Raw genomic sequence first — 20,758 nt, 5'->3', positions numbered from 1 at the left:
ATCAGCACTCACGCACTGTACGAATAGCCAGACAGGGTTCACGGCACTAGTGGATGGACGGTGAGCTCCATGCGGCAGCCGACGACGTAACTTACCAACCTACCCAGCGATGCCATCCGATAACCCGCGACTATCAACGGCGTCAGTATCCAACACCTAACCCTTGCAGCACGCGCCGCCAGCTTGCCCGTGTCGCCAGCAATTGCACAACCCGGCAGACGCTGCTGTCATAACCGGCCCGGCCCTCGATTCGACATCGGCACCAACTCCCCCGATTGCCTCGCAACAGCGCCCTCGCGCGCGCAGACGAACCGACACGATGGCGCCGCGCATCGAGGCCCAGGAGATCGAGACATACTGGAACATCTTCTCGGCCAGGACAAATGGCGGCAAGTACCTGACCGGCGAGCAGGCGGCGCCGGTGCTCAAGAACAGCGGCCTGCGGGACGACCAGCTGGAGCGCGTGTGGGACCTGGCCGACGTCGACAACGACGGCAACCTCGACTTCGAGGAGTTCTGCGTCGCCATGCGCATCATCTTCGACCTGCTCAACGGCGAGTATACCGACGTGCCGACCTCGCTGCCCGACTGGCTCGTGCCGGAGTCCAAGGCCCACCTGGTGCAAGCCAACCGCGCGCTCACCGGCAAGGCCGCCCAGTTCGAACGCGTCGAGGACGAGCCGGACTCGCCGGGCCTTAAGGACGGCTTTGACTGGTACATGAGCCCGGAAGATAAGGCCAAGTACGAGCAGATCTACCAGGAGAACCGGGACATGCGGGGCGAAGTAGCCTGTACGTTTTCTGCCTGATGCACTTTAACCCCCTCCCCACCCCCAAATATCCTCTCCCAACTTCACCTTCCGTTAACTGAGCACCTGTCCAGTCTCGTCCCTCCAAGAGCTGTACGACTCGCTCGACGTGCCCGACACCGACATCCGCTCGGCCTGGAACCTGATCAACCCGTCCGCCAGCCAGACCATCAACAAGGACGCCTGCCTCGCCTTCCTGCACATCCTCAACTACCGGCACGAGGGCTACCGCATCCCGCGCACGGTGCCGGCCTCGCTGCGCGCCAGCTTCGAGCGCAACCAGATCGACTACCAGGTCGACAGCGCGCGCAACAACAGCGTCAGCGCGGCGGCGGCGCAGTCGCGGTGGGCGACCAAGGCGGACGACGAGACGAGCACGGGGCGCAAGGCCAAGTTCGGCGACCAGTACCTGACGCGGCTGGGGCGCAGCAGCTTCAAGACGGCGGGGACGGACTTCCGCAGCACCGCGCAGACGGACGCCGAGTGGGAGGAGGTGCGGCTGCGCAAGCAGCTGGCCGAGCTGGACGAGCGGATCGCGCGCGTCGAGGCCGCCGCCGACCGCCGCAGCAAGGGCGGCAAGCGCGACTCCAAGCCGGCGCTGGTCAAGCGCGAGCTCGAGCAGCTGCTCGACTACAAGCGCAAGCAGCTGCGCGAGCTGGAGGAGGGCAGCGGGAGGAGCAAGGCCGGGGCGAGCTTGAAGGGCGTGCACGAGGACCTGCAGGCGGTGAGGGAGCAGGTCGAGGGGCTGGAGGCGCACCTGCGGACGAGGCAGGAGGTGTTGGAGCAGTTGAGGAGGGAGATCGAGGACGAGAGAGCGGGGAGATAGCTAGCGGATTGGTTGCATGCATGCACTCCCTCCCCCACCCCCTTGACGAGACGACGAAGAAGACACACCCACGACTTGGCTACCTATGGCACAGGGAATGGTATTATTACTACTGTAACCGGGCCCTTCCTAACAAAAGAAAGCTAATCACCCTGCACCGGCTGCCACTAAAAAGAGCTGTTCACCCTGCACGCATCAATCCCCCTACGCAACGCTCCCGTCAACATACCCCTGCACCCTCTGCATCCCGAGCGTGCGCCCCTTGGCCAGCCAGACGGCAAAGCTGGGCAGGCGGATGGAGTTGATGCGGCCGGCGCCGCGGTCGCGCCCGACCGAGCAGGCAAAGATATCCGCGGGCGGGTCCTTGGCGACGGCGGGCTCGCGGCCGGCCAGCGCAAGCTCCACGTTCCTCGCCACGTTGGCCGCCTGCTTCTGCGTGATCAGGAAGCCGGCGCGCGGCTTGCTGACGACGTCGCCGCACGCCCACGCGTCGCGCGCGTCCTGCACCCGCAGGAACTCGTCGACCAGCACGCGGCGGTAGCCCGCGTCCGCGCTGAGGTAGCGCCCGGGGAGGTACTCGGTGTTGGGCAGCAGGCCCGTCGTCGGCAGGTACAGGTCCGTGGACAGCGCCTCGCCGGTCGAGAGCACCACGTGCGTCTTGCCCTCGGGCGTGGTCCGCGTCTCGGCCACGCGCGCGCCATACTTGATGGTGACGTTGAGCTTTTTCAGCTCGTGGGCCGCGGCCGCCGCCACGCTGTCGCCGCCCAGGATCTTGTCGGCGGCGCAGAGCAGGATGATCTCCTTCGTCTTGCCGTACTCGTGGCCCAGCTCGCCGGCGACCTCGACACCCGTGCTGCCTGCCCCGCCGACCACGATGTGCTGCGCATTCTTGACCCGGGCCGCGGTGTCGTGGAGGATTTTGACCGTGTCTTCGTAGCTGTCCGCGGCTTTCCAGGGGACGTTGGGCGCGGCGGAGCGGGCGCCCGTGGCCATGACGAGCTGGTCATAGGCGACCTTGCGAGTCGTGCCGTCCGAGACCGCGACCTCGACCGCTTTCTCTTCCAAGTTCGCCGCAGTGGCGGTGCCGATGATGAGTTCCCAGGACTCCTTGGGATAGCGGGACAGAGCGTCGCTGAGGGGCTTGAATATGGCCTCGTCCTTAATCTGACCGGGAATAATGGCCCGGACCGATGCCAGGTTCCAGTAGAGATGAGTGTTCTGCGCATATTAGCATCCGAAGGGTGGTCGTTCATCGGGGTTGTCACATGATTGTTGCCGCGATGGTTTGGAAGGCTGCGCACCTTGGATACGATGATGACCTTCAGGTCCTTGTTGCGCTTCCTGAGAAGCGCATGGGCAACGTGAAGGCCCGCGAGGGAACCCCCGAGGATCAGGACAGTCTTGGTCATTATTGCTAGCGGTGCCGTTGGACTGACGATACCAATACCGGAGCAAGAAAAAGCGGTTTCTTCACCAGAACAGGAAGCTTAAATCAACCGGAAACACATAGATGGGGCACAATTCGTGGTGAGTGAAAGATTGCAAAAGATGCCGAGGCGGTATGGGCTGTTTGGGTCCCGCCTTCCACTTATACAGTTGCAAGCACTCGGGGACACTCCGACGGACCTCTCCGTAAACGTATTTCACAGCTATTTTGTACTGTACACAGCACGCTTCCCACAACACGGTGGCGGGGCCCAGAACTACCCCGTTCTTCTGTGCCAGCGCACAGTCGCTCTTGCGTAACAGCGAAACACTCATGTGCTGGGCATTGGGGGGCAGGAGCGGCGTGGCTTCGATGCACAGCATCCCTGATGTCGATCCGGGTCTGGGCGAGACAGCCGTCGGCCTTCCCCCACGCGTCCGCGAATCCGCAATTGCGCACTGTTCGAAATATACTCCGGAGTACACAGGAGCAACTCACAACACAGATATCATGGCTTACCCTCTGGATTACAGAGGTTTCCATCACGGGGATCCGGCCAGGGCAATGACGAGACGGCTATGTTGCTGGCCAAACGAGACGAGATGAAACCGCCCGAAGCTGAAGTTCAACGGCTCCGGAGTATACGGAGCAGGCCGGAGCCGAAAGACCGAAGGGATCGTGTCGTGCAATGCTAAGCAATGCTAAGGATGCTCCGCTAACTAACCCGATGCAGTAACATTTGAAGTTGACCGCTAACGGCACCACGCAGTCGCAGCCTGCCGCGGCACCCGACCAGGACAGCTCGGCACCGACACCTTCGAGCGCATGACGTGTGCTTTCTTTTGATGGTTCATTGGGTTCCTCACGCAAGATGACTGAAAGAGCAATAAGAAAGGGAGAGTGCATACAAAAAGCGTTTCGTTCCGTTTTTCGTACAACTGGCCAACTGGTCCAGATGCACATTTCCAGGTCGCTGCGAGATGGTGTGCTTGTTTACCTTGCTCAGGCAGGACTGGGCTGTCATAGCAACCATATACTGTGGTAGACATGGGACGATGAGATTTTCCTCCCCTTCGATTCCGCTCTCTGCTTTTGCAGACCGTTCGTCTGGTTCTGTGGAGCAAGCCACATGACGCTCCAGGCCCAGCGACGATGGGAAATCCACATGCCCCTCCCCTGCCAGGGGCGGCCTTAAAGTTGGAACCCCGCGCCTGGGACCTTGACCCCGCTATGCTCCCAACAAACGGGCCCGGTCTCCTCAACATCTCGCTGCCGCCAGATTTCACCCAAAACACCGAAGAACGAAACCGACTCCCAAGCTTCAGCCCAAGCAGATCGTCACAATGGTTGCGCAGAGCGAAGCGTTTCAGAAGGCCGTCGTCGACAGCAAGAAGCTGACGTCGAAGCCAAGCAACGAGGACCTCCTCGAGATCTATGGTGTGCACCGGCCCCCCTTGCATGGCAGATTTGCACACTCTTGAATAATATCTCTCCTCGCTGACGAAGAACACCCCACAGCGCTGTACAAGATCGGCACCGGCGAGGACATCGAGAAGGCGCCGAAGCCCGGCATGTTCGACCTCAAGGCAGGTGGCCGTCCCCGGCTCTCATTTCGAGAGATCGGATCATGCAAAGCAGCAGCAAACGGACTGACACACGAGCCGCAGGCCAAGGCCAAGTACAACGCCTGGCGGGCGAAGGTCGACGACGGCATCTCGGTCGAGGAGGCGCAGGAGAAGTACGTCGCCAAGATCGAGGAGATGAAGACCAAGTACGGGTACGACGAGAACAAGGAGCCCGAGGCCGTCGGCGGGCAATAGGCGGCCGGAGAGACCGACAGACAAAGGTGGCAGGGAGAAGTAAGGTGAAGCAGCATTGTTAGCAGGCCGGTCTCGCGCGCAAGCAGGCCATACACCACCAGCAGGGCTAGCTATCTTGTCACATGTTCGTTGAGTGCTAAGCGGGCGCCGCAAGCATCTCCTAAAATGCGATGTCACTTCGCTGCAAAATGAGCAGCACACCCATGCCAGAGAGGGACGCGCCACTTGCGCAGAACCGTCTCACCCATGCCTCCACACCTGCCCCATCCAGTCCCGCTCCGAATAACTCGCGGTCGCGACCCACGGCACCTCGCCCTTCCCGTACGGCTGCAGCGGCAGGTTATACGGCACGCGCAACGGCACCGCCGTCGCCGCCGCCGCCGCGGCGTCGCGCCGCTCCCCCTCCGCGAGCGTGTCCGTCAGGAACGTCGCCTGCATGGTGGCGCCCGGCGCGTAGAGCTCCGGCCAGACCAGCACGCCGATTTCGTACGACGAGATGCGGATCTCGCCCGTCTTGGCGTTGGCCGCCTCGCCCCACGCCTGCTTGGACAGGTTGGCCGACGTCAGCAGCGCCCAGTCGATGGTGATGGGCCCGTGGGGCGGTCCGTCGCCGCGGTAGCGGATGTAGGTCTTGACGTGTGGCGCTGCGCGCTTCCTGCCTGCTTCCTGGACCGCGGCGCCGGCTTCCAGCTCTGGGTTGTTTAGGTGGCTGTTGTTAGTCACGGTATCTAATCATGAGGGTTATGGTTAGGGGCGGCGGCTTGACGAACCGACACCATGAGGGGAATCGTTCGCCCAGTGGCAGAGCATGGGTCTCAAATATTGCAGCTGCTTCACCTGCTGCGGCGACTGAATCTTGGTGTGGATCGAGCCGCCCGAGGCGTAGCCGTCGAGGGACTTGCGGATCTCGTCCGGGGTCGGGAAGACAACTTTGAAGTCTGGCGGGGCTGAAGGCGGGCCTGTGCCTCTTCGCCCGCGGCTGAGAGCACGGAAGAATGTGTCCTTGAGCCAGCTGTCTGTAGGTCCTAAGGTTGCGATGGAGGAGATTTGGATCGCGATTTCCGACTTGGCCTGGCTAACCGGGACGGCTTTGAGGGCTTCCTCCATGGCCGCCCAGCCCCACCGTGTGGGTGAGTTCTCGCTGAACTTGTGCCTGCCAGGCACGCTGGCTATTAGGGAAGCCCTGATTTCTGAGAAGTCATATCTGAGCAACTGCTCAATGATGGGCTTGCAGGTGCTTTTCCGGGTGTCGTAGGAACGCAGGTAGTTCAGAAAGTCCATCTTGAATTTGGCACCGCTGCCGGTCCTGGCCTCCGCTTGGTTGACGGCCTGCTGTGCAGGTTTGATGAGAGGAAGTCTCGGCGAGAGCCAGACAGCTTGCGTCATGTTGGTCCAGTCACGGACAATCATGTTCGCCGTGTGGATGACGATCTGGGCTGTGTCGTCGTGCCGGAGCAAGATCATCATCTTGGAGTGATGGGTGCCAAACATCTCAGGCATGTAGGCATTGTGGAGAGTGACATTCTCGTAGCGAGATGCCGCCGCCTGGCAGACGTTAGGCGTCTTGTGGCAGCGGGAGAAAACTGAAGCGCGAGAGAACTCTGCTCGCTTGAGCAGAGGGATGGCCGGCCTACCTGCAGCTCCAGCCTGCTGGGGTCCTCCCTCTTCCAGAAACCGTGCACCACGTGGACTTGGACGAGACCGCGGACATCCGGGTCGAACGCGGCCATGAGGAAGTCAATGTCATGGAGATAATTGAACTCCCAACACTCCGAGATCAGGGGGTCGCCCAGGATGTCCTTGAGCGTGGTCGTGTCCCTGTTCAGTTCTGGAGGCAGGTCTCGAATCTTGGTCAATTTGAAAGGCGACCTGAACAGCCGGGATGGTGTCGGTCGTGTCTCTGCGGCTTTCTCATCCTCCACTGCCGTTGCCAGTCGGCGTTTCTTGGTCGGAGGGCTGATGGGGTGTGTGAGGGACGAAGGCGTCGGCTTCCGACCCGGCTCGTCGTCGCCATTGCCATCGGCTGAAGCCGGCCGTTTGCTCTGTCGGTCCATCCCTCTTCCAGATGACGGCAGGAGAAGGATGTCCTCTCTGACTCGAGCTGGCTGTCAGTCTCGTCTCATCGACTTTGCCTCTCAGCACTGCTGTCTTGAACCTGACAGTGCGAGCCAACCACGGCCAGCTGCCAGTGGAAGCTGAGTGCAAGGGGCAAAACGGTCGTCGTTAAAGAGGTCCCGCCAAGACTAATTTCGGAGACTGCCGCGTACAAGTAATTACATTTCGCCAAGGGGTAAGCAGGCCGCGACGACTTCGAACAACATCAACAACGAACAATCGCAAAGACTCGTCGCAACAACTTTACGAAAACTCAACCAAATCGAAAAAAAAAAAAAAGAAAAAAAAAGAAAACGAGGATAACCCGCACCCTAACTATAACCCACATCCTAACCTTAACCCAAACCCTAACTAGCGAGGGGCTAGCGCCGCCCCCGTAGGGGCTAGCGCCGCCCCCGTACCCCCGGCGAACTAACCCTTGGCGATAGAGTAAACGCCTTGGCGGTAGTGGCTCGTAATAACGTTGTAAAAACATAGCCGATAATTGGCCGAAATTAGTCTTGGCGGGACCTCTTTAACGTCTACCGGCAAAACGGCAACAGGGGTTGATGGGAGCGCCCCTGCTTAGCGTTGTGGGGAAGCCGCTGGCCGCCTTCTGAATTCGGCGCAAGAGGCATGGCAGCTGCCTGGAATTCAAGGCGCAGCTCAATCGACATGGCCAGACCTGCTGCGACAAACAGCCAACCAACAGCGTGTCAAGAAATCTTGGACTGGCAGTCGCCTCCTCCCCTGAACCAAAGGCAAACACACACGCCCGTCCTGCACTTTTTTCTGCTGCCGCCGCAGCCTTGCCCCCGAGTCATGACCCCCTAGACGACGCCTGACACACCACTGACAGTGTGCAACATTTGCGGTATTCACCATCAGGTATCCGTATCACGCGAGCCGGAACTGTTTCGCCCCAGCGACCGACCAGGCGACCGAGCGAGCAAGCCGCCGGTTCCCCCACGGTACGCGCCGATGCCGAGGTGACCAACGGGGCTCCACGAGACGACACGCCTCCAGAGCCGACGGCCTATTCCTGACTGTTTGGCGGTGCACACGTCGGGTCTCCGTCTGCACTCGTGCTGCCGCCGAGCGTGCTCTTGCCCTGTGATCCAGTCGCGCAGACACGCGACAAGGAGGGTGGCACACGACCATGCGCTTCTCGAGCTGGGCGGTGCTGCTAGGGGCGGCCGCCCGGGCCGTCGCCGGCTTCGACGATGAGGACGAGGAAGTGCCCCGAGAACCCACATATTTCAATGGGAAGAAGGTCCCACCAATGCTCGGGCTGACGCCCGACAACTGGGAGAAGGAATATAAGGCCTCCAAATACTTGCTGGTCAAGCATTACAGGTAGCTCGCTTGTCCCACGCTGCATGCCCCGCCCGTGCTGATGTCCCCAGCCCGTACTGCCCGCATTGTATGGATTTTGCGCCGACGTTTCAAACGTTGTACGAGTTCTACTACACGTCATCGCCGGCCGGCGACGCGCCGAAAAACGCCGACTTCACCAGTTTCTACGACTTCCGCTTCGCCGACATCAACTGCGTCGCGTACAACGACCTGTGCGCCCAGCATAAAGTGACATCATGGCCGACCACCATCCTGTACGAGAACGGCGAGCCGATTGTGACTCTCAAGGGCGTCAAGAGCATGGGCGTCCTGAGCAGCGCGGTGGAGGAAGTGCTGGAGAAGGCTAAGCCGGGCACGCGGCCTGCCAAGATCGAGCTGCCTCAGCCGGGCGACCAGACATCTCCCGAGTCGAATGGCGCCTCTGAAGCGAAGGCATCACCAGGCGAGAAGGACAAGTCGTCGCAAGAGGGAACACGCGATACGACCGCCAAGACCGACTTGAAGCGAAAGGAATCTTCGACCATGGATGAGCAAACCAAGAAAGGGGCTGATTGGGTCCCTCCCGACTTCGAACCTCCCGTTCCGAAGGTCGTGAAGCCGAAGGCGACTCCGAACCCCAACGGCATCTCCGTACCCCTCACGGCCGAAAGTTTTCAGACCCTGGTGACCGCGACGCAAGAGCCCTGGTTCATCAAGTTCTATGCCCCGTGGTGCCATCACTGCCAGAAGATGGCGCCGAACTGGGAGCAACTGGCCAAGGAGATGAAGGGTCGGCTCAACATCGGCGAGGTGAACTGCGATGCGCAATCTCGGCTCTGCAAGGACTTCAACGTTCGTGGCTACCCGACCATCCTGTTCTTCAAGGGCGGCGAGCGTGTCGAGTACCAGGGTCTCCGTGGCCTGGGCGACTTTATCCAGTATGCCGAGAAGGCGGTAGAGCTGTCGAACGGGATCCAGGATGTCGACGCGGAATCCTTCGAGGCTCTCGAGCAAAAGGAAGAGGTCATCTTCCTCTACTTCTACGACCACGCCACCACGAGCGAGGACTTCTTGGCGCTTGAGCGCCTGCCTCTCAGCCTGATCGGCCGCGCGAAGCTGGTCCGGACCCGGGACCCCAAGCTGTACGACCGGTTCAAGATCACTACGTGGCCCCGCCTGCTAGTCTCGCGCGAGGGCCGGCCAACGTATTACACGCCGCTCTCTCCCAGGGAGATGCGGGACCACAACCTGGTGCTGAACTGGATGAAATCGGTCTGGCTGCCGCTCGTGCCGGAGCTCAGCGCGACCAACGCGCGCGAGATCATGGACGGCAAGATCGTCGTGCTCGGTATTCTGAACCGGGAAGATCAGGACGCCTTCCAGAGCGCCATCCGGGAGATGAAGAGCGCCGCGAACGAGTGGATGGACAAGCAGATCCAGCTGTTCCAGCTGGAGCGCCAGGAGCTGCGCGACGCCAAGCAGCTTCGCATCGAGGAGGCCGAGGACCGCGGCGACGAGCGAGCCCTCCGGAACGCCAAGAACATCAGGATCAACATGGACCGGTCCGACCGCAAGGAGGTTACGTTTGCGTGGGTCGACGCCGTTTTCTGGCAGCGATGGATCCGCACCACGTACGGCATCGATTCCACGGCAGGGGACCGAGTCATCATCAACGACGAGGATGTAAGTTTGAGCAGAACGCACCCGACCTGCTGTAGGCCGTTCCTTTCTCCCGCTAACCCTCCCCCCCTTCTCAGAACCGGCGCTACTGGGACCAGACCAGCACGGGCAACAACATCGTCCCGTCGCGCACCTCCATCCTCGAGACCGTCAACAAGGTCACGGCCAACCCGCCCAAGATCAAGCCCAAGTTCACCATCGGCTTCATCGAGAAGATCTTCTTCGACATCAAGACCACCTTCCGGGAGCACCCCTACCTCAGCTCCGGCTGCGTCCTCGGCATCGCCTTCGGCTGCCTCTCCTGGTTCCGCGGCGGCCTGGCCTCGCTGTTCCGCCGCCTGCTGCCCTGTCTCCTCGGCCTGCTGTCCTACCTCCGCGGCCTGCTGCCCTGGCTCCGCGGCGCCCTCGCCCTCGTGCCCTGGCTCCGCGCCAGGCTGTCCAGGCGCAGGAAGGGCCACTTCAGGCTGGAGGATCCGCCGGCTAGGGACTATAAGGCGCCGCTTCTCGGCGCGTTTGCCAATGGCGGCGGGGGCGGCGCAGGGAAGAAAGATTGAGAGGGGGCTTGGAGTTTTCGGTTCCTGGAGGGCTTGGCTTTGGGCGGTGGTGGGTTTTCCGTATAAAGCTGGGATTTGTCTACGTGTGTGCACGCGCGTGTGTGTATAATGCTACGGTTGGATGAAATGCCTGTTTTTGTTTCTTCTTCTTCCTTTCCTATGTACCTATTTGGGTGGCGGTGGCGGTTGGGAATGTGGGGGACAGGCCAGCTTCCTGGTGTTGCATAAGGTACTAATACCCTATTCCTGGCTCGGAAAGGTGGTGGTTGGTTCGTGGTCCTTCCCCCTGTAACGAGTCTCGGGCCGCTGCGCATTGTAGATTGTTATGGAGTTTGGGGACTAGAGGGCGTGGTTTCCTCCGTGGTTGGGTACTATTGGGTGCTGTGTCGGTGGATGTGAGTCTTGTCGTGTTGTGTTGCTCAGTCGCTGAGTGCACCTTATGGAGAGCCATGGCGGGCGTCAACAAGGTAGCTAGCTGCCCTCAGATAAAGGTAAACATATTTTAATTCTCAACCCTGGGGAGTTCTCGGTTCTCTGTCCAGGTACAGTATGTGTTCTCAAAGGTACATTGGAAGCAATGTGCATCACTCCCAACCCCCCCCCCCCCCCCCGCCAACTGACTTCGACCGGCACCGGTAGCCTGATGAATCTAGATACCTTAACCTCGCCTCATTCTCATGCTTCCACCCCTCTCCTCCCGCATTCCCTCCCACCTCGCTCTACCGCGTCCGTGCTGTAAGACACGTGTGTGTTAAGATCCTCGGCTGCGGGGGTAGATCCGGGCTGGAACATTCCAGTGGCATGGGATCTAGGCCACGGGCTCGGAGGAATTCAGGTCGGACTTTGCCTCCTCTTGTATGGGTGCTTGTGTGCTCATGCTGGGTGAGTTGGTTGGGTTCAGGCGTGGGGGGTGCGGGGGGTTGGGAGAATGGGGGGGAGGGGGTTGGGTTTCCCGGGCATTTGCTGGTGCGACGGGGCTGCTGGCCAGGAACGTGTGGTGATCAACCGTCCCGCCTCGTCGCCTCGCCCGCGTCGGTGATCTGATGCTTTATGTGCTGATTGGTGTGGGGGGTATACTGTTGATGGGCAGCTGGTCGGTGAGTCGCTTGCGGGAATGTTGGGGGGGGTTAGGGGTTTGGAATGAGGTGAGGGAGACTTCATAGTTAATGTCACACTGAGCGAAGCACCGGCTTCACTGAGTCCCGAGGTGAGACACATCGCTCCCGGCCAGGTTGGTGATCTGGAGGCGAAGAGCTTGCTCTTCATTTCACAACCTGAAATGAGAAACGGCATGAGGGAGGACAGGACGCTTCACAGGCACGGGCTGTCCCCTGATGCCACAGCTTCGAGCTAAGCCGCTACTACGATGCAGCATGGCCAGCTTGGCCAATGCTCAGGGGCGCCGCCACGGGGCATGCAGAGATGAGAAACCGGGCTCTTTGCACTGCAACACCTGCTCGCTGATTGGACGGTCTTCGGCAGCGCGCATACCTGGTATGCTTGTGCCTCCAAAATGTCACTGGCCATTGGGCTGTATCGGAGAGGGAGTGACAAACCGAGGCTCGGTATGCACACTAGGCCGCCAAACTGGCCGCAGGAGGGGCTAGTCCTGGGATGGCAAGGGACGTCCTGTCGTCGACACTGAGAGGGGTCGGTGTGCAGCAACATTCAAGAAGCCAAATAAACGCCCAAGAAGTTAAATTGTTCCCTTCCATTGCCATCTCCAATGGGCTCGACTCAGCGTGAGTTTGCGTCTATAGCATGTACAGAGCCGGCAACCGGATCTCTCGCCTCTGGAGGAAGAGGAAAGTGGGAACGACATTGAACAGTTATAACTTTTCCCAGATGTCCAAGTTTGCTGCAGTCGAACTCCTCAAATCCAACCCGAAACAACAGGCAGAAAGCAAAATCCACCCGAGGCGTGGGCCTCGTCCATCTAGATAACCAGCCAACACCAGCGCCCGACAAATGAAAACAAGAAGATAGAAGTATGCCGTCCTGCGCACATGGTCTATGACGACGAAGGGAGGAACTCCTTATAGAAGAAGGTCTCGCCCTTCTTGCCGCTGGGCAGGGCGCGGCTGAAGTGCGGCACCTTGCCAATCTCAATGTAGCCGAATTTCTTGAAGGCCGCCTCGGCCACGCTGCCCGTCTCGGTGTCGACGAGCTGGTCCAGCGCAGTCAGCCACTGGCGGTCATAGAACACAAGCGCGCCCATTCTAGAATGCTCAGCGGAAGGGAATTGCGAGAGACCCACCAACAACGAGCGCCCCCTCTTCGCGGCCTCATACTCCAGCGCGGCCACCAGCGCCTTGGCGCCTCCCTGGCGCCGGTGCCTCCGATCGACCAGCACGGCGTCGATGTGGCCGCGGAACGAGCCCGTCTCGGACTCGGACAGCTTGAGCATGGCCAGGCCGCGCAGGTCGGTGCCCTGCGGCTTCTTGCCGAGGCTGAGCTCGGGCAGCAGCAGCACGATGATGCGCGTGCCGTTGTTCGCCTCGGCGAGGCGCTCCTTCCACCACGGCAGCAGCTTCTCGTTGGTCAGCGGCGGCAGGAAGGGCCCGACCATGTGGTCCAGGGTTATGCAAGACGCATGGAGGGCCGCGATGTACGGGACCAGGTGGCCGTGCTGCTCCTGCGAGAAGACGTGGGTTATGGAGGCCATTTTCCTGGTGCCGGCCCTCTCCGGGTCGTCCTTGTGCGGGCCTTGGGCGGTTCGCGGCAACTTGTCTGTGAGAGAGCTGTCAATGAGCGGGAAGGGAGCCCCGTCGGGTTGGTGACAATGGCTGGAGTGAGAGACGCAATGGTTGGATTCCGAGACCACGACGTTTTTGTGGCATTACTCACTACCGCGCCAATGCCATGACACCCCCCCTTGTCCTCAACCCCCCCTCTCCTTTCCTCTTTCGAGAACTTGGGGGTCGACTCGGTCGAGCGACACTGCAGACAGCGTTCTCTGAAATGGCGTCTGCGGGGCAGGGTGGTTGGCGGTCAGCCAATTGTGTGCATGGCGCCAACGCCGGGTAAGGGCCTTGGAAAATGTCTCAGAGCGGGAGGGTGGGAAGAAGATTTTTCTGTCTTGCCTTCCCCCCCTTGGCGGCTTGGTGGGAGGATGGCAGATGGGGGTAACGTGAACGTGCGACGGCGGAGGGTGATGGTCGCGACGGGAGTTCATTCCCGTCGCACGATGAACTAGCGCAGGTGTGTGTGGTTCCGTACCTGACTTTTTAACTTGAGGGTCGGATGCAGGCTCACTGCATCATGGCTCACCGGTCATTTTTTAATTGAAGTCCGCAAGGTTGCAAGCCGGTGGAGCAACGGGAATGCAGGTGGATGTCTCTGATTTGCGGCGTCTTGCAGTGTCAGAAGCTTCCTGCCGTGGGCGTGTGTGCCATTCCATAGGTAGTCGGGTGCCGATTTGCGCTGCAAGGCACCTACCGCCAGGGGGAGGGTCGCCACAGCATTTAGTGCGGGGGTTACCTTGGTAGCCGCGGCAAGACTTAAATCGTTCGATAGGCGCATGGATTTGTAGTGTTGCTCATCACCGTTAGGCGCCAACATTAGCTCTTTCCTTCACCGAGATGCAGAGAGATGCAGCGGCTTAACTTGGCGTTTCCCGGAGGGCCTTGGCTTGAGTTCCCATGTGTAACAAACATCATCTCAACCTAATCCATCCAGGTTCTGCCGACGGAAGCGCAAGTTAGGTCCCGTCGGCTGGCCGCATTGATGCAGGTCCCGCAGAGGTACCTAAACGTTGGTTATCATGGAAGTCAGAGCCACATGGCCTGGCCTCCGGCTTCGGTTGCCGTCGGAACCCAGATGGGGATGCCGGGGGTCCCTGGGGCCACTTGAGCACGAGACTCAACTGCTGGGACTGTCTTGCTAGTAAGGCCGGGTATTTCAGGCTTATTGTCCCGGTCTTCCGAACACAGCTCGATGAACAAAGCCCTGCTTAGGTGCCGAGGTGGGTTCAATTCCTCAGCCCTACCAATCTGACAATCTGACATACCAGCTCCACGCGCAGCCGCGATCCGACGGGGCTCAGCCCAGCAAATGACTTCTCACCGCTGCCGGGGCGGGATGATGGGGCATCTCTCCACAAGAAAATGGCAACGCTAGTGTAACTTAACTGTTTCATTGGTTTGGACCCCGCCCTCCACCCCCGCAGCCTTGAGAAGCTGAGGGGACCTGGGATCGCCTGGGGGCTTCCATCAACTGTTGACCATACACCACATGAAGGTACTACCAACCTACCGAGGTAGCTACCGTATACCAGTGCTTCGAATACCCTCGCTGGACTTCCCAGGATCGTCTTGCTCTCGTGATCCATCCAACGTCTCACAAAGCCGCTCTGGCACATTGCACGCCGAGCTTAGGCTGCCTTCTGCTTTGGCTGCCCCGCAAGTTGCCGTTGAGCCTAGACCGCTCTCTCGGACGCTCGTCGACTCTCCTGGACTCTCCCTTGACCGGACTTCGGCGCCGAGACCATGGGCTTGCATTCGCTGCTGCATAAGGCCAAGGAGGGCCTCGAAGAGCTGCTCGAGGGCGAAGAGAGACATTCGCACACCCACGACGGCCACGAGTGTCACCAGGACGCCTCGCATGCCGAGTACAGCAGCAACCGCTTCTGCTCCTTCGCGCCCCAGAGCTCGGGACATGCCAAGTGGTATGTCGACGGCGCCTCGTATTTCTGGGCCGTCTCTGTGGCCCTGGAAGGTGGGTGCATTACCGCAGTCCAGCCACGCATGCTGTATCCGCTGACCACGCGCAGAGGCCCGAGAGTCCATCTACATCCTGGACTGGTGGCTGAGGTAGGGTAATCCTTCTGCCGCGGGAAGCCGGAGCGTAGCGGCACTGACATCTGCAAAGCCCCGAGCTGTACCTTCGCCGCCCCCCTGCACGCAATGAGCGCTACAGGTTGGACTACATGCTCAAAGCCGCCGCCGAGCGAGGCGTGCGCGTCTACGTGATAGTCTACAAGGAGGTGCCGCAAGCGCTGACTCGTAAGTGCGCACCCGGACAAGTCACGTTATGCTGACGCAGTGAATGCTGACTGCCATAGTGAACTCGGAAGTAAGACGACAAGCCCACAGTCCACCGCGCGAGTCGAATCCGCCAGCCCAGCTAACAACAGAGCCTAGCACACCAAGCACGCCCTGGAAGCCCTGCATCCAAACATCAAGGTGTTCCGGCACCCTGACCACTATCCGAGCGGCAATGACTTCGTCTCGGAACTCTCGTCCAGCCTGCAGAATTTCAGCTTGAAGACATTCGACCTTGCCCGCGCTTCCGAGGACGTCATCAAGGGTCTCTATGGCACCGCCGAGGACACTGTGCTCTTTTGGGCACACCAGTACGTGCTGTCCGACTGGTTCGTCGCGGAGGAGTGTGGCTGATATGGCTGTTGTTTAGCGAGAAGCTCTGCCTCATTGACGGCCGGGTTGCCTTCATGGGAGGTCTAGATATGTGTAAGTGCGTGCCTGTGTATCCGGGGCGGGTCCTTGCTGACTGAAACAGGCTTCGGAAGATGGGATACGAACAGTAGGTCCCCCTTCTTCTATTCATAGGAGGACCAGGTTGACATCATAGGCCACCCCATCGCGGACGCCCATCCTGGAAACGTGGACCAGATCCTGTTCCCGGGACAAGACTACAATAACGCAAGGATCTACGACTTTGAGGACGTCGATAAGTGGGAGAACAACAAGCGTGGGTGCAACCACTCCTTCCCGTCACATTCCTCTCCTGCCTCTCTCCTTGGGAGCCCGAGCTGACGGACCCAGTCGATCGCACCAAAAGCTCACGCATGGGATGGTCCGACATCAGCATCAGCCTCTCGGGCCCGATCGTGGATAGCCTTGCCATCCACTTCGTCCAGCGTTGGTGAGTGGAGTCCATCGAGCCCAAGGTCTATCCATGGTAACCACTATCAGGAACTTTATCTTCAACTCGAAATACATTTCCCGTGACATCGGCAAGTACCAGCTGCTGGAAGGGCCTCCCACTCATCGCCACGCCGCCTCCCACCTATTGGAAGATGGAGAGGAGTACTTTGGCGGGCTGCACCGTCGCTTTACACGCCACATGCACCGCTTCCTTGGAGACGCAGGAGAGGAGACATTCCGCGGGCCGCAGGGACCAAGCGATGGCGCCCACATTCAACTGACTCGGAGGTAATTGTCACGCTTCACACCCAAGAGGGCATTGCTGATTTGAGCAGTTGCTCCAAGTGGTCGATGGGTGTCAGCACGGAGCACTCGATTGCCAATGCGTACATCGAGGCGATCAGGAACGCCAGGCACTTTGTCTACATTGAGAATCAGGTTGGTTTTGTTCGTCAAACGTGCCCTACCCGAGCAGGCACTAACGGGCACAGTTCTTCATCACGGCGACGTCAGACGAGCAGAAACCGGTGGGCAATAAGATTGGCCGGGCCATTGTCGACCGTATCCTCCGAGCGCACGAGAATGGCGAGTACTTCCACATCGTGGTCGTGATGCCTGCCGTGCCTGCCTTTGCTGGAGACCTCAAGTCCGACGGCGCGCTGGGCACGAGAGCAATCATGGAGTTCCAATACAACAGCATCAACCGTGGCGGGCATAGCATTGTCGAGACTCTGCGGAACTCGGGCGTCGAGGATCCCCACAGGTACATTACCTTCTACAACCTACGCAGCTTCGACCGGATCAACACGAGCGCCATCATGGGACGCGCCGAGCGCGAGAGCGGCGTGCGCTACGAGACCGCGCGACGTGAGTTCGACGAGCGTTACGAGGGATACGATTACGAGCGGGATCAGCACGTCCATGGCGACGGCCGAGGTGACGAGTACGGGTGGGGCGACGGACCGCGCCGCCGCGAGGACTATGGCCGTGGTGACGACGGGTACTACGGTCGCGGCGGCAATGACTATGCGAGCAGTGGTCAGTACGGTTACGATGACAGCCAATACCGACGCTACCAGGAGGCCGCCCGTCATCTGTCGGACCAGACCTGGGATACCATCTCGGCGTGCTACATGGAGAACGGGCCGGATCTGCGCCGCATCCCATGGACCGGCTCCCCCGAGGACGAATTCAACGCGTTCGTGTCCGAAGAGCTGTACATTCACAGCAAGGTCCTCATCGCCGACGACCACCTCGTCATCTGCGGCTCAGCCAACCTCAATGACCGATCGCAGCTTGGCAACCACGACAGCGAGATCGCTGTCGTCATTGAGGACCCCACTCCCGTTCCGAGCATGATGGCCGGTAGGCCCTACACAGCCTCTGCTTTCGCGACGTCCCTCCGCCGTCAGCTCTTCCGCAAGCACCTTGGCCTGCTGCCGGACCAGCGCCCGGACGCGGTCACCCGCAACTGGACCCCCGTCACGCACGACCCGACCAACGAGTACGACTGGGGCTCGCCCGCCGACCGGCTGGTGCAGGACCCGATGAGCCCGGAGTTCCTGCGCCTGTGGCAGACCACGGCAAGGCGGAACACGGAGATCTTCAGCCGCGCGTTCCACCCCGTGCCGAACGACCAGGTGCGCACCTGGGAGGACTACGACCGCTTCTTCTCGCGCCACTTCGTCATCCCCGGCGAGCCGGCCGAGCAGGCGGCCGAGGGGTACAAGCAGGGCAAGGTCGACTACGGACACGTCGTGCCGGACGAGTTCCCGGGCGGCGTCGAGGAGCTGAAGGATTGGCTGGCCGGTATCAGGGGAACTCTGGTCGAAATGCCGCTGCAGTTCCTGATTGATGTGGAGGATCTGGCGAAGAACGGGCTGACGCTGAACAGCTTGACCGACAAGCTTTACACGTAAGGGGAGTCGAGCAAAGACGCCGTCACCAAGGGATAGTCCCACCTTTTCAGTAAGCCACGGAGTCGTTGACAGAGCCGAATGCATTGGCTTTTTCTCCTCGTAAGTGTGATGAATCAGTGAAATACGCGTACCTTGGCCGGGTAGGTCAGATCTTGTCCTGGGTCATTCAATGAGGTATGACTACCTAAAGCTGCACCGTTATGTCTCCTCCTGCCCGAGGCTGTCCACGATGCTCGGGATTTTCTCGTCAGCCGAGATATACTGCGCAATGCCCGTGTACCTCCACCGCCTGAAGTACGCCTTGGGAGTCCCACTGGGGCAGTCCACTCCCGAGCCGGCACCGTTGCACGTCGCATAGATCCCAAGCAGCGTGCCCACAAACGACCCAGACCCGCCGCTCAGCAGCTCCGCCGACGCCTTGCCCACCACCACCCTGCTGCCCTCGTCGGCCGCCAGCATCGCCGAAAACGTGTACTCGGTCGGCTCTTCCGCCATCTCGATCTCCAACCGCACCGGCTTGCCCGCCCACGCGGCCGGCACCTCGCTCAGCGTCGCCTCCCCGTCCGGCGACGTCCCGTTAAACCGAAAGCTCAGTTTGCCCTCCTCCCCCATCACAACCCCGAGCTGCACATGCGCCGCCTGCGTCAGGAACGCCACCACGCCGGCCTCCTGGCCCGCCTCGCGCGGCGCAAAGTCCAAGTCCACGCCAAACCGAAACAAACTATGCGTCTGCCGCCGCCCCACAAACGACACCGCCCGCCCGCCCTCCTCCGGATCCCCGTCATTCGGCCAGCCCGTCAGATCATTCCGCCCCAGCACCACCGCCAACCCCTTCTCCGTCACGGTGAACGTCCCCGGCCGCGGCACCCGCCAGTGCACCAGATTCCGCGGCAGCGGCTCGCCCACGGGGAAATCATACACGTCCGGATCGCCATTGAACGGCCCCGAGCCGGGCACGTCCCTGCTCCGCGGCGGCAGCGGCCAGCCGCTCATGCGGCCGCGCACCGGCTGCATGACGGGCCACTCGCCCGTGCGCCAGGTGACGGGGAACAGCACGGCCTCGCGGCCCATCGGGTAGGACTTGTAGGCGGGGCCGGACCGCGTGGCCAGCGCCATGCCCCACCAGTTGCCCGCGCCGTCCTGGAACAGGTCCCCGTGCCCCACCGTCTGGAAGTACGAGTCCGTGCCCCGGTTGGTGAGCACCGGGTTGGCCGGGGCCGGCTCCGGCGCGGACCGCTGCGTGAGGCGGTGCAGGCGCGCCATGGTGATGGAGTGGTCCAGCGCCGTGCCGCCCTCGGCGATCAGCAGGTAGTAGTAGCCGTCTTTTTTGTAGAGGTGTGGGCCCTCCGGCCAGACCCCGCCCGTGCCGTTCCAGAGGGAGGTGGGGCGGGTGATGGCGCCGGTGGTCAGGTCGAGTTCTTGCAGTTGGATGCCCTGGGTGGCGACGTAGGCTTTGTTTTCGTCGGTTGTGTTGGTGTTTCTGGTGCTGTTGTTGATGTTGTTGTTGTTGTCCTCCTCGTCGTCCCAGAACAGGTCCGGATCAATCTTGTCCACGGGGAAGGTCAGCGCGTCGCTCCAGGCCGCGTCGTCGAAGGGGTTGGTCGTGCGGAACAGCACGCCGGCGTCCTTGCCGGCCACGCCGAGGTACTCGCAGATGACGTAGAAGGTGCCGGCGCGGTAGCGGATGGTGGCCGCGTACATGCCGTGCTGCTGGGCGACGGTGGCCCAGCTGTAGCCGGGCAGCTGGGACTCGCGGTTCCACACATGGCTGACGTGCTTCCAGTTGATGAGGTCACGCGATGCGTAGATGGGCAGGCCGGGGAACGAGATGAAGGTCGATGTCACGCAGTAGAATATGCCGTCCACGTGCACGCACGACGGGTCCGAGTGCCAGCCGGGCAGCACCGGGTTGTAGTAGGTCGAGTTTTGCGCCGGGCCCGGGGCGGCCGCGGCAACCTGGGCGAGTAGCGCCAGCGTCAGCCCTGGAGAGACTTTCATGGCCGGCCGAGCGACGCGATGGCAGGCACCTGCTTGATGGAGTGACTTACGGGTTCGGAGACGAATGAGGTCTGCGCTGCTGCGCCGGCTGCCGCCATGGTTATACCGGCTGCGCTCAGATGCTGTTGTTTACTCGTCCGGGGCGCCGTCGGCTGCAACCTTGCGGGCTCGGCGTCGAATATCCCGGGGCGGAGGAAGATGTCCCACTGGGTCGGATGCAGCGCTCAATTAGCCGTGAGATCTAGCTTAATTATTTTACCCAGACGCAACCGAGCATGTGCAGCCCTCCTCCGCCCACCCTCCTCGTTTCCTGCAGCGGTTTTCGGAATCCCCGCTTTTTGCTTGTCGCATATAGTTTTTCATCAGAAGTTGGTGCCAAAACTATAATCCAGCCTCTCCGAGGTCAGCCAGGT

The 20,758-nt window shown here is 60.9% G+C and overlaps 8 protein-coding genes across 8 annotated transcripts; 4 read left to right on the top strand and 4 right to left on the bottom strand.

The window, feature by feature from the left end:
- Positions 1-79: 79 nt before the first annotated feature.
- THITE_2122635 (uncharacterized protein) lies at positions 80-1,736 on the top strand. The gene is made up of 2 exons (XM_003657115.1): positions 80-791; positions 883-1,736. Exons 1-2 carry the CDS (start codon positions 320-322, stop codon positions 1,632-1,634), a joined length of 1,224 nt encoding a protein of 407 aa, XP_003657163.1. The 5' UTR covers positions 80-319; the 3' UTR covers positions 1,635-1,736.
- Positions 1,737-1,747: 11 nt separating this feature from the next.
- On the bottom strand, positions 1,748-3,260 carry THITE_2122633 (uncharacterized protein). Its single transcript, XM_003657114.1, has 2 exons — positions 2,936-3,260; positions 1,748-2,852 (listed from the first exon to the last, which is right to left on the bottom strand). Exons 1-2 carry the CDS (start codon positions 3,041-3,043, stop codon positions 1,839-1,841), a joined length of 1,122 nt encoding a protein of 373 aa, XP_003657162.1. The 5' UTR covers positions 3,044-3,260; the 3' UTR covers positions 1,748-1,838.
- Positions 3,261-4,170: 910 nt separating this feature from the next.
- On the top strand, positions 4,171-5,003 carry THITE_2122632 (uncharacterized protein). The gene is made up of 2 exons (XM_003657113.1): positions 4,171-4,497; positions 4,579-5,003. The coding sequence occupies exons 1-2, from the start codon at positions 4,404-4,406 to the stop codon at positions 4,878-4,880; spliced, it is 396 nt and encodes a 131-aa protein (XP_003657161.1). The 5' UTR covers positions 4,171-4,403; the 3' UTR covers positions 4,881-5,003.
- Positions 5,004-5,028: 25 nt separating this feature from the next.
- Positions 5,029-7,049, bottom strand: THITE_2122630 (uncharacterized protein). Its single transcript, XM_003657112.1, has 3 exons — positions 6,515-7,049; positions 5,651-6,425; positions 5,029-5,572 (listed from the first exon to the last, which is right to left on the bottom strand). The coding sequence occupies exons 1-3, from the start codon at positions 6,932-6,934 to the stop codon at positions 5,121-5,123; spliced, it is 1,647 nt and encodes a 548-aa protein (XP_003657160.1). The 5' UTR covers positions 6,935-7,049; the 3' UTR covers positions 5,029-5,120.
- Positions 7,050-7,996: 947 nt separating this feature from the next.
- Positions 7,997-10,659, top strand: THITE_2122629 (uncharacterized protein). The gene is made up of 3 exons (XM_003657111.1): positions 7,997-8,330; positions 8,381-9,992; positions 10,067-10,659. Exons 1-3 carry the CDS (start codon positions 8,134-8,136, stop codon positions 10,541-10,543), a joined length of 2,286 nt encoding a protein of 761 aa, XP_003657159.1. The 5' UTR covers positions 7,997-8,133; the 3' UTR covers positions 10,544-10,659.
- A 1,723-nt stretch (positions 10,660-12,382) lies between these two features.
- On the bottom strand, positions 12,383-13,316 carry THITE_2122626 (uncharacterized protein). The gene is made up of 2 exons (XM_003657110.1): positions 12,801-13,316; positions 12,383-12,710 (listed from the first exon to the last, which is right to left on the bottom strand). The coding sequence occupies exons 1-2, from the start codon at positions 13,206-13,208 to the stop codon at positions 12,555-12,557; spliced, it is 564 nt and encodes a 187-aa protein (XP_003657158.1). The 5' UTR covers positions 13,209-13,316; the 3' UTR covers positions 12,383-12,554.
- Positions 13,317-15,030: 1,714 nt separating this feature from the next.
- THITE_2156422 (uncharacterized protein) lies at positions 15,031-18,407 on the top strand (the record flags this gene model as incomplete). The annotated part of the gene is made up of 11 exons (XM_003657109.1): positions 15,031-15,259; positions 15,315-15,354; positions 15,413-15,546; positions 15,707-15,896; positions 15,956-16,011; positions 16,061-16,084; positions 16,133-16,252; positions 16,327-16,426; positions 16,477-16,716; positions 16,764-16,866; positions 16,920-18,407. The coding sequence occupies 11 exons, from the start codon at positions 15,031-15,033 to the stop codon at positions 18,345-18,347; spliced, it is 2,664 nt and encodes an 887-aa protein (XP_003657157.1). The 3' UTR covers positions 18,348-18,407.
- A 39-nt stretch (positions 18,408-18,446) lies between these two features.
- Positions 18,447-20,485, bottom strand: THITE_2122621 (glycoside hydrolase family 43 protein). Its single transcript, XM_003657108.1, has one exon. The coding sequence runs from the start codon at positions 20,343-20,345 to the stop codon at positions 18,546-18,548; it is 1,800 nt and encodes a 599-aa protein (XP_003657156.1). The 5' UTR covers positions 20,346-20,485; the 3' UTR covers positions 18,447-18,545.
- Between the last annotated feature and the right edge of the window lie 273 nt (positions 20,486-20,758).

This window comes from Thermothielavioides terrestris, chromosome 5 (assembly GCF_000226115.1).
Source record: "Thermothielavioides terrestris NRRL 8126 chromosome 5, complete sequence".
Classification (NCBI taxonomy): domain Eukaryota; kingdom Fungi; phylum Ascomycota; class Sordariomycetes; order Sordariales; family Chaetomiaceae; genus Thermothielavioides; species Thermothielavioides terrestris.
The sequence above is the reverse complement of the archived record's forward strand: the minus strand, read 5'-3'. Positions and strand labels throughout refer to the sequence as shown.